This window comes from Xenopus laevis, chromosome 6L, assembly GCF_017654675.1.
Source record: "Xenopus laevis strain J_2021 chromosome 6L, Xenopus_laevis_v10.1, whole genome shotgun sequence".
Classification (NCBI taxonomy): Eukaryota; Metazoa; Chordata; class Amphibia; order Anura; family Pipidae; genus Xenopus; species Xenopus laevis.
The window spans coordinates 157,832,858-157,848,971 of NC_054381.1; the positions used below are offsets into that span (position 1 = coordinate 157,832,858).

Here is a 16,114-nt window from a genome sequence, read left to right on the forward strand (position 1 = left end):
GGGCCCCATCCAAAATCATTTTGAGTGCCCTCCCAGATGCAGGGAGATATGATAAACTCTCAGAATCTTTTATGTGCTACAAGCAAAGGGAAGCAGCTTCCCTGGTACTAACCTTGGTCCGACAGAAAGTCCAACATGGTTTGCAGAAGAAAAGAAAGATGGCGTACGGCCAGGGCAGGGTTCCCCATTCTACGAGAAGCATACACGAGCTCATGGAGAAGGCGCATCTGCACAGCAGCCCATCCCTTGTGTGTTCCTGGAGGAAATAAACAAGGCCATAATAAACCAAAAGTGCTAGCAAGCTCCTATGCAAGGGTCCTTATCAATTATCATACAAAGTAAATGTCATAACTGCTCTTTATTTGGGAAAAATAATGCAATAAGTAAAAAAATAAAGCAAAATGAAACCACTTTGCGACATATTTTTAATATAATGGCTTTCGTTACTTTTAACTCAAAGATTTTATTGTCCTTGGGATGCACCTGCTATAGTCAGACCCCATTACAATTACCTCTGCCCATGAATCATGAAAAATTCAGTTGAATACCGAACCCAATCCGAACGGGAAGGGAAAAAGTGGAAAACGTTTTTTTTTTTTCTGTTTTGTAATAAAAAGTTATGCGATTTTCCTTCTAGTCCTTAATTTGCATATGCAAATAAGGATTCCGATTCGGTTCAGCCAGGCACAAGGATTCGGCCGAATCCTGGCAAATCCTGGATTTGGTGCATAATTTGGATATATAGCACAGTTGCCTGGGTAGGTTGGTAATTAATTTAGCTACAGCAATGGAATACATATAATAGCTCTGTCTGAGGCACAATAACAAAAAACAACAACTTTAAAATACATTTTAAAAAGATGATAGCATAATTGGATTACAATAGGACGCCCCACAATGCACCTATAATCTAGCTAAAGGACTCAGGGGTGTAAGGATACAGCTGGTCATCCCCTTGTTTCTCCCAGTCTGCAGCAGGGAGGCTTGTGTATGAGTGCACAAATATATCATTTAATGAGATGCTATTTTTCCAATGCGTGGGAATGTGACTGCTGCTCTTTTGTAAGCGCTGCTAGAATCCAGCACTCACTGCTCACATCTCTGCTTTCTCAGATAAACATTCCACCCCAACCCAGGCACATCCTACAGGCAGGCTCAGTGCCATCGTGCTGAACATCTTAATGGCTTCCACCTCCCTTCCTCTCCTGTACCCCAATAACCCCGAATGAATCTTCTCTCTAACTGTAACATTCACATTTTTTTTACAAACCAAAGGCACCGAAGAAAAGCCTCTATTTAATTCATTGTGCCATTTCAATTATTAAACAGGCGAACGGCTGCGCTAAACTTCCTTTCCCGCTGGAAACCGCAAAAGAAATGAAAATCTGAAAAAGCAGATTTCTGAAAAGTCTTTTCTGCCTCAACGGGTTCTCACAAAATAGCTCCTTTATAAAAAAGGAATGAAATGTTATACGGAAGCCTTTGTGCCTGGAGAGGCTGAAAATAAGGATAATTCCCAGCATCCCTTTTCCCAATCACAGGGCAGTCTTTTAGGAAGATTACATTAAATTTTTTTAAAATTTGTAGTTATACATATGGGAGGAGGGAGGTGCCATATTGTTTCCCTTAGACAGTACAGTATGAGGGTATAGCTTATTGTGTGCCCAGAACATTCCTTCTCTGTATATTTGTATTTATACATATGGGAGGAGGAGGTGCCATATTGATTCCCTTAGACAGTACAGTATGAGGGTATAGCTTATTGTGTGCCCAGAACATTCCTTCTCTGTATATTTGTATTTATACATATGGGAGGAGGGAGGTGCCATATTGGTTCCCTTAGACAGTACAGTATGAGGGTATAGCTTATTGTGTGCCCAGAACATTCCTTCTCTGTATATTTGTATTTATACATATGGGAGGAGGAGGTGCCATATTGATTCCCTTAGACAGTACAGTATGAGGGTATAGCTTATTGTGTGCCCAGAACATTCCTTCTCTGTATATTTGTATTTATACATATGGGAGGAGGTGCCATATTGGTTCCCTTAGACAGTACAGTATGAGGGTATAGCTTATTGTGTGCCCAGAACATTCCTTCTCTGTATATTTGTATTTATACATATGGGAGGAGGAGGTGCCATATTGATTCTCTTAGACAGTACAGTATGAGGGTATAGCTACTAGTGTGCCCAGAATGTTCCTTCCCTCTCTATTTATGGGTGGGAGATGCCATATAGAATTAAAAAAAGCGGCATCAACCAGCAAGTACCTTTACTAAAGTCCTTGGGGTCCAGGGACAAGCTGTACCCCGGCAGTGTCTCCAGCAGTAGTTTATAGCAGGCCTTCCATCCGGGCTCTACAATACTTGGGGCCACACACTGCATTGCAGCAACACGTTTGAAGAAGGCAGATTTACGGTGGAAGCCGATGAGTTCATACAGTTCAGAGAGAACACTGTAACGCTGAATCTTCTCTTCTTCAGAAAGCTGCAACCAGACAGACAGTCTTTTGTATTGTGCATGTCCAGAACAACATTGCAGCAGACATGTAAAAACACACACATACATAATGCACAAGAGTGTAACTTTCTCTAAAAAGAAAAGCTTAGTGACCTCTAATATCCTTATCATTTACAGTAGGGGGTACATTATCCCTTATAATACATGAGTGATACTTGGAGTTCCCTGTATAACTCAGCCTGCAGCCTTGTGCCTTTATATGGTCACAGAACAACCCCTCAGTGACTTCTAATATCCTTATCATTTACAGTAGGGGGTACATTATCCCTTATAATACATGAGTGATACTCAGAGTTCCCTGTATAACTCAGCCTGCAGCCTTGTGTCTTTATATGGTCACAGAAAAACCTCTCAGTGACTTCTAATATCCTTATCATTTACAGTAGGGGGTACATTATCCCTTATAATACATGAGTGATACTCAGAGTTTCCTGTATAACTCAGCCTGCAGCCTTGTGCCTTTATATGGTCACAGAACAACCCCTACTGTAAATAATAAGGATATTAGAAGTCATTGAGGGGTGGTACTGTGACCATATAAAGGCACAAGGCTGCAGGCTGAGTTATACAGGAAACTCTGAGTATCACTCATGTATTATAAGGGATAATGTACCCCCTACTGTAAATGATAAGGATATTAGAAGTCACTGAGGGGTTGTTCTGTGACCATATAAAGGCCCAAGGCTGCAGGCTGAGTTATACAGGAAACTCTGAGTATCACTCATGTATTATAAGGGATAATGTACCCCCTACTGTAAATGATAAGGATATTAGAAGTCACTGAGGGGTTGTTCTGTGACCATATAAAGGCACAAGGCTGCAGGCTGAGTTATACAGGGAACTCTGAGTATCACTCATGTATTATAAGGGATAATGTACCCCCTACTGTAATTGATAAGGATATTAGAAGTCACTGAGGGGTTGTTCTGTGACCATATAAAGGCACAAGGCTGCAGGCTGAGTTATACAGGAAACTGTGAGTATCACTCATGTATTATAAGGGATAATGTACCCCCTACTGTAATTGATAAGGATATTAGAAGTCACTGAGGGGTTGTTCTGTGACCATATAAAGACAAGGCTGCAGGCTGAGTTATACAGGGAACTCTGAGTATCACTCATGTATTATAAGGGATAATGTACCCCCTACTGTAATTGATAAGGATATTAGAAGTCACTGAGGGGTTGTTCTGTGACCATATAAAGGCCCAAGGCTGCAGGCTGAGTTATACAGGGAACTCTGAGTATCACTCATGTATTATAAGGGATAATGTACCCCCTACTGTAATTGATAAGGATATTAGAAGTCACTGAGGGGTTGTTCTGTGACCATATAAAGGCACAAGGCTGCAGGCTCAGCAATATCAATCTACTTCACATAGTTAAAAACACAAATTTCTTCACGGTGTAATAATTCATGCTCCAGTGCAGTAAAACCAGCAAATCCCTTGTGTACCAGAGCCGAGCCCAAGCCTCACACTTCCATGCAATTATACGAGCAAAGTCTCCCATACACAGAGCACAGCTGCACTGCACTACTGCTCCCTAGTGGTTAATTGAGTTCACTGTAGGGATTTTAAAACCCAAAAAGGAGACTAATTGGCAAAATAATGCCAAACACCTGACTCACAGCAGGGATGCCCAGGTGTCCATGTTCAGCACTGAGATTTCAATCCATACTAAAGAATGTGTGGCTAAGCATAAGAAGGAAGATCCCTGCAGAGTATCTCAGCTAACATTAAAGGGGTTGTTTAACTTTAAATTAAAGGGGAACTATATCGTAAATTAAAATGTAATATAAACTTCCTCATACTGAAGTAAGACACTTTCAAAATACAACCAAATAAAAATCCTGCATTGTTTCTGAAATAATCAAGTTTATATTCATATCCCTCTCTCAGCATTTGTTTCTTCTCATTCTGTCTTCATGCAGCAGTCGGGTGTCAGATGAATGATCCAATATATCTTATAGGGGGGCTCCCTTTCGTAGCAGATGAATTAGAGCTCACTCAAATAACTGATTCCAGTACAAACAAAATGTAACAAAATAACTGCCTTATGCACAAATTCTGCATGTAGAGAGACATTATCCATGTAATGTAGAAAATGAGATGGCACACACTCTGGCAATCATGCTAAATATATGCAATTTATTGAGATCTCCACACTGTGGATATCGCCAGAGTGTGTGCCATCTGATTTTCTACATTTCATGGATGATTGGAACTAAGGTTTGCAGCAAGGTTTCCAGAATGAGCACCACAGGAATATATACTCATAATTTTGTACTATTATATGTTAGAGAGACATGATATCTGGTGAGCTTAAAAGAGTGAGCTCTAATACATCTTCTAGGCAAAAGGAGCCCCTACCAGTAAAATTAGCAGTAAATCAGTCCTATAGGGATTGGAAGCCTATAAGCAGTGTCATTCAGTTGGCTCTTACCTGGCGCAAATTGATGTACACTACATTCTGTAGGAACTCTGAGGCATCCATGCTCTTTTTCTGTATGGCCAACACACGAACGGCCTTCACACAGGCTTCCAGCTCAATCACCCCCGCGGCCTTAGACTGTAAAGGCAAACAATTGGCTCACTCTTACTGCTGAAAAAATTGAGACTTAATAGAAAACTGTACATTCTGGAGACTGTGTGATTATCCAACAAACTGATTATCCACTGAACCTTCAGATTTCTTGGCAAAAGTGTAATCCCTGGAAGTTCCAGAATGACCAGACATGTCAAAGCTATAGTAAATCCATTATTTGGTTCTAGCACACCAACATCATTTTTGGGGGTTCCAAACACATGCAGGGAATTGGAAAACTAAAAACTGACTGAACTGTACGAGTAATACGTGTGGGTTCAGCTTAGATGGGACTAAGCAATAACCATGGCAACTCCCATGATACAAATATTTATATTTAGTCCAATCGATGTATAACTGCCAGGTTGTACTAAATGTCATTGTAAATTATATGTATGTATGATATGTTATAATCCCCATATGTAAGAAAAGGCACAGTTTGCCCATTAGCAGTAACCCACAGCAACCAATAAGATGTTTACTTTTAAGCAGGTGACCAGTAAATCCTACCTGCTAATTGGTTGCCATGGGGTTACTGCTCCTGGGCAAACTTGGTGTCTTATATTACAAAACCCCCAAAGTGCAAATCTGGCCAATAGAAATGAGGTTGAAGGGGTGGTTCAACTTCAAGTTAATTTAAAGGGATACTGTCATGGGAAAAAACATTTTTTTCAAAATGAATCAGTTTATAGTGCTGCCCCAGCAGAATTCTGCACTGAAATCCATTTCTCAAAAGAGCAAACAGAATTTTTTATATTCAATTTTGAAATCTGACATGGGGCTAGACATTTTGTCAATTTCCCAGCTGCCCCATGTCATGTGACTTGTGCTCTGATAAACTTCAATCACTCTTTACTGCTGTACTGCAAGTTGGACTGATATCACCCCCCTCCCCCCCCACCCCCAGCAGCCAAACAAAAGAACAATGGGAAGGTAACCAGATAACAGCTCCCTAACACAAGATAACAGCTGCCTGGTAGATCTAAGAACAACACTCAATAGTAAAAACCCATGTCCCACTGAGACACATTCAGTAACATTGAGAAGGAAAAACAGCAGCCTGCCAGAAAGCATTTCTCTCCTAAAGTGCAGGCACAAGTCACATGACCAGGGGCAGCTGGGAAAATGACAAAATGTCTAGCCCCATGTCAGATTTCAAAATTGAATATAAAAAAAATCTGTTTGCTCTTTTGAGAAATGGATTTCAGTGCAGAATTCTGCTAGAGCAGCACTATTAACTGATTCATTTTGAAAAAAACATGTTTTTTCCCATAACAGTATCCCTTTAAATGTTTAAATGTTAAATGATGTGCTTTTTTTCTACGGACTCTCTCCAGATTTCAAATGAGGGTCACTGACCCCATATATAAAAATAAATGCTTTGTAAGGCTACAAATTGTAAAAAAATGTATTGTTATTTCTACTTTTTATTACTCGTCTTTCTATTCAGGCCTCTCCTATTCATATTCCAGTCTCTTATTCAAATCAAGGCATGGTTGCTAGGGGAATTTGGCCGCTAGCAACCAGATGGCTGAAATTGCAAAATGGAGAGCTGCTGAATAAAAAGTTAAATAACTCAAAAACCACAAATAATAAAAAATCAAAACCAGTTGTACATTGTCTCAGAATATCACTCTCTACACCAGTAGCTCGTGAGTAACATGTTGCTCTACAAACCCTTGGCTGTTGCTCTCAGTGGCCTCAAAGCAGTGCTTACTTTTGAATTCCAGGCTTGGAAGAAAGTTTTAATTGCATAAAAAAGAAGTATAGTCTAGTATAAAAAAAAGTAAAGGCTCCTGTAGGCTGCTAGTCTCAATATGGGCTACCAAAAAAACCCAATTACAGCTCTTATTTGGCACCCAAGGGATTTTTTCATGCTTGCGCTGCTCCCAAACTCTTTCTGCATTTGAATGTGGCTCACGGGTAAAAACATTGGGGACCACTGCTCTACATCATACTAACAGTTAATTAGAGGTAAACAACCATCCAAGAGTCTCCATACCTTCCCATAGTAAGAGATGGCCTCTTTGTATTTCTCAATGATATCGTCAGGACTCAGACAATTTTTGGCACGACCAATCTCAGTGCTGGCATCCATATTGATCCCATTAGTCGACAGAGCACCTAGAAATGTAAGATATTGTATAAGGCATTCTGGTTTTTTTTTTTTTTAAGAAAAGGTATATTCCACCTACCTTTGTGTCTATGCTAATGGTTAGAACGGGGAGACTAAGCTCAATGCACTGGGGTTATTGGGGATATCTAACTAAGGCCACTGGGAGTTAAATTATGAAATAGGCACATAACTGGTCAGAACAATTAACCATCGTGCCCATAGGTATAACTCGTATTATTGATTGTTTGTCCCATGGAAGCTACAGAACAACTATGAAAAACAAAGGATATCCGACACTAAATGTTTTTTGATGAACACAATTGTGACAAATGCCGGGATATAAAAGGACATGTGGTTTGGCTATTAGACTGTGCTTGCACCTTTTTCCCATAATTCCTCCATTTTCAGTATAGAAAGGACAAGGAAAGGTGCAGAACAGTACCCAGCCCCCACCCCACTAAAGCTACATAGATAATATACACCAGTTCATACAAGGGGGTCTGGCAAAATCTCTCCCTCAACAAAAAGTTGTGTTGGTCTGGGAAGTGGGGGTTGTTTTTGGGTGTGATAAGGAGGACTTTGGGGTTGGAAACCTGTGGACTGACATCAAGGGAAGCTCTGTATTTCTGGCCAGGGAGTGTGGGAATCTCAAATGTTACTGTTGTGTCCCTGATCTCAGTTTTTGTTTATCTGTAATAAAGCCCCTGTGTAAATGCTATTCACAGAGTGTGGTGTGTCCCTGTTTTGCGCCAGTCTCCGATACGAAACACGTTGCATGACAATATATAATTTTATATAACAGGATATTATGTAAATGGTGACACACTGGATGCAATGAGTACATAATATGAAAACTCACCTGGGTCAATGAGAACTTCCTGTGCACCTATAAGAAAGGTTTAAAATGAATCATTAATTTAAAGGGAAAAATCCTAAAGCAAGCTAATAGTATATGGCAACAGAAAGGCTGTGAATAAAATATGCAGTGTCATCTCTTTTACTTCCAGGCCCAACTGCTTTACCTTACATCAGATCCCTCTTGCCTAGAAGCTGCTACCCCCAGCACATCTACAGTACAATCTTTTTCATGGAAAGGCCACGCAAACTCAGCACCAGTTACTCTTTTTTACATTGCACACAAGTGTGTAATTGTGTTGTTTTCTCTGCTACATCTGACCTCTCCTACCCTTCCTACTCCTGGATTATTGAGCCCTTATCCCTGGGGCAGCAGTAGTCACTTAGACTGTAAGTTCTACAGGACAGGGACCTCCTTCCCACTGCGTCTCTTACTACATAGCACTTAAACTCTTTGTTCTGATATAAGCTTTGTATATATTCATTGTGTGATTGGTCTTCCCTGTGTATATTTTTATATATATTGTACATTTTATGCATTGTACAGCGCTGTGGCTCCTTAACAGCGATTTACAAATAAAGTTATACATACATACATACATACATACATACATGTAAATACAAACAATGCAACCCTTGAGCCTCTGTGGCTGCTGCTCTGAATCTATATGTCTTACATAATGTATCCTAACACAAGGCTGCTGATTTTCATCATGATTTTACATAATTTCCAAAAAAGAATAGTGGAAAAATGCAAACACAAGCTTGTAGCACTAATAAACAAACACAAGATGGCACAAGGGAGCAGAAAATGAAAGGTAACCTAACAACATCAGTTCCTGGATTATCCAACAGTTGCAAAACAGTTACACTGCCCTTGCAGAAAAAAAAACTGAGCAAGCTTTCAATAGCCAAGTCTTCCGTACACCAATAGAAAACAGGTATTGTTTATTCACAGTCTATGGGCATAAAGTCTTGCTTGCTGGGAATTCCTATGAACAAAAAGGAGTGTGTCATTATGTATAACACATCACTCTGTTCCAGTAGCTGCACAGATCCTATCTGATCCCCATTCTAATCAGCAGTCCTGTTCTGCTTTATGGCAGCTGAGATTCTAGCAATCTGTATAACAGAGCATTCTGTCCCAGTGGCTGCACAGATCCTATCTGATCCCCATTGTAAGCAGCAGTCCTGTCCTGCTTTATGGCAGCTGAGATTCTAGCTATCTGTATAACAGAACATTCTGTCCCAGTGGCTGCACAGATCCTATCTGATCCCCATTGTAAGCAGCAGTCCTGTCCTGCTTTATGGCAGCTGAGATTCTAGCTATCTGTATAACAGAACATTCTGTCCCAGTGGCTGCACAGATCCTATCTGATCCCCATTGTAAGCAACAGTCCTGCCCTGCTTTATGGCAGCTGAGATTCTAGCTATCTGTATAACAGAACATTCTGTCCCAGTGGCTGCACAGATCCTATCTGATCCCCATTGTAAGCAGCAGTCCTGTCCTGCTTTATGGCAGCTGAGATTCTAGCTATCTGTATAACAGAGCATTCTGTCCCAGTGGCTGCACAGATCCTATCTGATCCCCATTCTAGGCAACAGTCCTACCCTGCTTTATGGCTGAGATTCTGTCACGAGCCCTTAAAAGAATTAGCAATGAACAAGAAAGTGCACAGCCATTTCAGATACTAGGAAAATAGATACATTCAGTAACAAAATAGTAAAGTGCAGTAACTGAAAGAAATATTTAAAAAGGACATTTTGGAATCAGATGAATGCAAATAAACAGATCACCATACAAACTATTTAGTCACATCCATTTAAAGCAAGACTGAGCATTAAATCAATGGCTTCTAAAGAGCCTATGAAGTCAGGAGCTTATAAAGTATTTCAGAGTCTGAATAGCCCAATAAAGTGTCTGGTTTTCCCACCTGGGCGGTGTCTCTTGAACGAATCAGCAGACATTGTGACACTCTGCCGCAATTGAGTTCCAGCCTTTCCTCCTGTGCCCCCGGGGTAATGGTGGATAACAGACGCAGAGCACAGACCTTCCAGGGCAGCTGCAAAGAAAGATTAAAACATTCTGCATTAGCTACTAGTAGAAGCTACTTGCTGTGGCTACAAAAATACCCTGCTATAGACAACACTCAGAACTGCCCCTGCTAAAACACATGTAGTGTCTTAGCAAAGTCAATTATCACTATTGTCTATTTTGTAGCCATGACAAGTAGCTGCTACTAGTAGCTCAGTGTGTCTTTACCCTTACAGTCTGGCCACACGGGCAGATTCGGGAAGATTAGTCGCCAGGCGACAAATATCCTATTCTTTGCTGCGACTAATCTCCCAGATCTTCCTTCCGCCGGCTAAAATGAAAATCGCCTGGGGGCAGGCACACGGAACGCTTCATTTTACGAAGTCGCCCGTAATTGCCTCACAAGGAAACTTCAGGCGACGTCAGAATACGAAGCGCTCTGAGTGCCTGCCCCCAGGTGATTTTAGCCAGCGGAAGGCAGGGGAAAGGCAGATCAGGGAGATTAGTCGCCGTGAAGAAGAGGAGATTTGGTTTTGGTGTGGTCAGACCCTTAAAGTTACAGCACTCACCTATGCTGATACTCTGAGGATTGCCCATATTATCATTAACATGTATTTATATAGTGCCAACATATTTCGTAGGACTGTGTCCATATGTAGCCACCGCATATAATGCTGAAGTAACAAGCACATGGACACAGAACTTTACTTTCCACTTGCACCTATACAGAATATCTACAGTGACCCACCAGAGACATTTACATATACCTATAATTAGTATAGTTACCTATAGTAAAAGGGGCTTACCTGAAACTGTACAGGCTTTAGGGTGGGTTTGGGAGATCTCCGAGTAACTAAAACTGGTCAGTGTTGATTTGGGATGAGATTGAAAAATATCCATATTTTCCTAACTGTGAGGTACCAGGATGTATAACTGTTTTATACCATGCACTTACCTCCAAGCCAGACAAAGTCATTAACGGCCCGTAGCAGCTCCACAGCCATATGGTAATGCACCAGGGCATCCTGTAACATCCCCGCCTGCAGGCACAGGTCTCCCACGTGCTTGCGCATACGCCCTTGGCATCGCTTCTTGTAGTGCCTGGGGAAACAGAATCATAGGATCAGATAGGATCTGTGCAGCCACTGGGACAGAATGTTCTGTTATACAGATAGCTAGAATCTCAGCTGCCATAAAGCAGGACAGGACTGCTGCTTACAATGGGGATCAGATAGGATCTGTGCAGCCACTGGGACAGAATGTTCTGTTATACAGATAGCTAGAATCTCAGCTGCCATAAAGCAGGACAGGACTGCTGCTTACAATGGGGATCAGATAGGATCTGTGCAGCCACTGGGACAGAATGTTCTGTTATACGGATAGCTAGAATCTCAGCTGCCATAAAGCAGGACAGGACTGCTGCTTACAATGGGGATCAGATAGGATCTGTGCAGCCACTGGGACAGAATGTTCTGTTATACGGATAGCTAGAATCTCAGCTGCCATAAAGCAGGACAGGACTGCTGCTTACAATGGGGATCAGATAGGATCTGTGCAGCCTCTGGGAAAAAAATACTCTGTTATACAGATAGCTAGAATCTCAGCTGCCATAAAGCAGGACAGGACTGCTGCTTCTAATGGGGATCAGATAGGATCTGAGCAGCCACAGGGACAGAATGTTCTGTTATACAGATAGCTAGAATCTCAGCTGCCATAAAGCAGGACAGGACTGCAGCTTACAATGGGGATCAGATAGGATCTGTGCAGCCACTGGGACATAATGCTCTGTTATAAAGACACAGAGAATCTCAGCCACAACGCAGTGAAAGACTTTTTGGTAACTAAATTGACCAAAGTGATCAAATTCTGGTTTTACGATAGTCGTGGGTTGGACTTCCTAACAGACTGGGTCAGACAGAACGACTATAAACATAAGGATACAAGTTTACAGTTATAATAGGACTCACCTGCTATCTGGGTCCAACCCAACAAAGTCCTTCTTCTCATATGGGACATACAGCAAAGGGATCTTCTCCCCAGATTTCTCACTGGTCCTGTCTAGACGTTTGCTTTCCAGTACAATAAAGAGAGACTGAATAAAATCCTCCACCCGCTTGTCCACAGCAGCACAGTTATCATAGCTGGGATAGGAAGCTACATCAATGCGGCTCTGATCCGCCATCTCGCCCTGAAACCCAAAAAGGAACAGCCGCGAGTCATACAGAGTAGAACTGTAGGCTTCCTTCTGCTGCTCAAACTTCAAGATGGTGTGAGGTAAGTCCCTGGCGGAGGTGCATTCTGCAATACAAATAAGGCCGACCACTTTACGGTGAGTCTGGAAGTCTCCCCACTCATTGTTGTCAACTGGGTACTGGTGTCGGTATCGGATAGACAGCAATCGTTGAGTGTTCATAGGGTTAACCTGACACACGGAGGAGACACGGTTATAGATCTTGAAGAAATTCTCATTCTTGATGACGCCGACGGGCTGCACCACGACGAGGAGGGTCTGATGGTCCTCTGCACATTGCATATAATCAGGGGCGCTCATCGTTAATTTAATCTGAGATTCTGTAGAGAAAAACAGAGGTATTAGGAACGGAGACAGTAAAGAATTAAATTGCAATTAAAGAAAGAATGGTAAATTGCAGGACAAATCCAAGACAGTCCTCTTCATTTGCAAATCATTTTATTGGGGAAGTAAATGCTCCACTACATGTTTCAGGATAGGTCCTTTATACTTGATATACATGTAGTGGAGCGTTTACTTCCCCAATAAAATGATTTGCAAATGAAGATTTGTCCTGAAATTTACCATTCTTTCTTTGATCAATTCATTTGGGGTGTTGACACAGGACAGTCCCCGCAGGATAACCTACAGAAGAACCGCTACTGGTGAGTTACATGTTGGCTAATTATATGAGTAATTGCAATTAGAGGGAATTGACACTTTTAGGGCTGAGAGGACAACTGTGCAGTGAGGCTTTCTAGTAAACCAGATTGTACAATGTGTTCTAGGCCTTTGTATTCAGCCTTATTGAATCCAGTTTCTTCTGCCTTCCCCTGGATGAAGTAAAGAGGAATCTGCATAATATTTCTGTTAGCAAAGGACTGGCCTTGGATATTTCTCTTCATTCTAGCCTGGATAAGTACCTACCCATACAACTGAATTAGTAGTGATATATTGATCACACTCTCTAACAGAATGGCACCAGCACAGAGATAGAAAGCAATACAGGCTGGCACACAAAGCGATTCAAACCGGGGTGCAACCCCTGGTACGTTTATTGCATAACAATGTTTCAGGGGTGCTCCCCCTTCGCCAGGTGTCTATCACCTGACGAAGGGGGAACGCCCCCGAAACGTTGTTATGCAATAAACGTACCAGGGGCCTGTATTGCTTTCTATAGTTGAAAATTGGGAGGGCCGTCTCCCTGAGGAGCTGTGCACCGAGCGGAACCGTTGGAGAAAGGGCCTGAGTGTGCACCTAAATTTGTACAGAGCACCAGCACAGAGATAACAATGTTTGGGCATTGTATGGGGCGCAGCATTGAGACAGGCACAACCCAACAGCATGGGGGGGGGTTAGTTGGAGTTTTGGGGTTCCAGTTCCACAGCCCCAGACTCACACACACACACACACACACACACACAACAGCCCCAGACTCACACACACACCATCAGCCCTCAGATCACACACACGACACACATCACAACAGCCCCAGGCTCATCACACATCAGTCCACATCACAAAGCCAGGCCTCACACACCACACACCACAGCCCCAGGCTTCACACACACAGCACATCTTATCTTACAACAGCCTTCCAGAACTCCACACTCACATGTCACACACACACAACAGCCAGACTCTACACACACATCATCAACACGACATTCAACAGCCCCATGACTCTTCACACACAACATCACACTACACACACAACAGACCCCAGAACTCACAACACAGCACAACAACACAGCACAACAGCCCCAGACTCACAACACTCATCACATAATCAGCCTTCCAGACTCCCACACACACACATCACACACATAACAGTCCCAGACTTCTTACACAGCAACTACTACACACAGACAGCCCATGGCTCACATCACACATTCACATCACACACACATGCTCACAAACAGTCCCAGGCTCACACACAACACACAACAGCCCCAGACTCACACCACAGCACAAGCAAGCCCCAGTTCACACACATAGCACACACACACACACACACTACAACAGTCTCATGACTCTACACACATCATGGATTTGACACAACAGCCCCAGTACTCACACATCACACACACACAACACGCCCGAGGACACACAAGCAACACACACACACACCAAACAGCCCTCAAGACACACACACACAATTCCACAACAGCCCTCAGACTCTCTAACATCACATCATCACTAACAGCCACTCACAACGACACACAACAGCTCCGCAGATCTCACACACACAACAGACAGCCCTCAGGCTCTCACACACACGACAACAGTCCCAGACTCACACACCCAACTAGCCCCAGACTACAACATCACAACACTTACAACACACATTCACACACACACTAACAGTCCCCTAGACTACACATTCACATCACAGATCAGCTAGACTCACACACAGCAACATTATGCTCCAGACTCACAACCACACAACAGCCCCAGACTCACACACATTCCACAACAGCCTCCAGACTCACGACACACACATATTCACACATCAGCACACATCATACAGCCCCAGACTCACACAACCCACAAACAAGCCCCAGACTCACACGCATCCCCACACAAACAGCCTCCAGACTTCAACTACACACCACTAACACAATTCAGCAGCCCAGACTTCACACACACACACACCTACCCAGCCCCCAGACTGTCACACACACACAGCACATACACGACAAATCCCCAGACTCACACATCACCCACCCCAGACTCACACACACAACAGCCCAGAGCTCACACACACAACACAGCCGCCAGGCTCACACACACACAACAGCCCCAGGCTGCACACACCAGCACACACACAACAACAGCCCCAGACTCACATTCACGACAACACAAAGCCCAGATTCACACCCACACACACACAACAGCCGCTCAGGCTCACCAGCACACACACACCACAGCCGGCCAGACTCACAACACAGTCCACAATCAGCCCCAGATTCACACACACACAACACTAACAGCTCCAGTACTCACACACCATCATCACACATTTACAGCCCCCAGACACTCTTCCACACACACTCACTAACGGCCGCCAGACTCAACACAACAGCAGCCCCCACATCAACACACACATCAGCATCACACACACTCATCACAACATCACACACACACACACACAGCACACTTAATGAGATAATGAAATGATTCTGCCATGATTGGTGATCCAGATCAAGGTAAATCAGTATGTGTAAAGGGGCCTAAGGCAGCTGCTGTTTTTATTCTATTCACGACAACACTGGAGAATTGCTGCACCAATCCTCACACACAGCATGTGGAAATCTCGCCCTGACTTACTGCAGCTTCAACACGGGATAGTCGTAACGTCAGCCGGCTTGGAGTCTATTTAAAGCGTCCGCAGCGGCTTATTCCACATTCCTGGCTTCCTGACAGTGTACGCAAAATCTTCATCTCGCTGATGACGCGACGTTCACGCTACGTCATAAACGCTGCTGACTGCGGCGTCCCGTGTTGGAAGTGTATTCGTCTATTGGATCTGTGGGGGATTTAGCTGTGGGTGACTAGGCTATGTTTCTAATGAAGCGCTGCTGTTGTCTGGCCGCACGGGTCCCGTCCTACTTGTCAGGCAACAAAAAAGCACTTTGTATTTGCGACTTCTCCAGTCAATACCTCGCTCGTCCTGTGCAGCCTACTAAACTCTACTATCGTAAAGGAATTAGTAACTAGCCAGAGAATCAGCTAATGATTTATATTATCCATGTAGTGTTGCTTCTTCA

The 16,114-nt window shown here is 43.0% G+C and overlaps 1 protein-coding gene across 1 annotated transcript in view; it reads right to left on the bottom strand.

The window, feature by feature from the left end:
* trappc9.L (trafficking protein particle complex subunit 9 L homeolog) overlaps window positions 1–15,752 on the bottom strand; it is a gene marked incomplete at its 5' end in the record, with an annotated part of 331,258 nt that extends 315,506 nt beyond the window's left edge. Inside the window, 9 exon segments of the mRNA NM_001089879.1 lie at window positions 113–256; window positions 2,273–2,489; window positions 4,968–5,093; window positions 7,111–7,232; window positions 8,084–8,110; window positions 10,014–10,142; window positions 11,070–11,215; window positions 12,082–12,685; window positions 15,610–15,752. Coding sequence (NP_001083348.1) covers window positions 113–256; window positions 2,273–2,489; window positions 4,968–5,093; window positions 7,111–7,232; window positions 8,084–8,110; window positions 10,014–10,142; window positions 11,070–11,215; window positions 12,082–12,665 — 1,495 coding nt within the window.
* Between the last annotated feature and the right edge of the window lie 362 nt (window positions 15,753–16,114).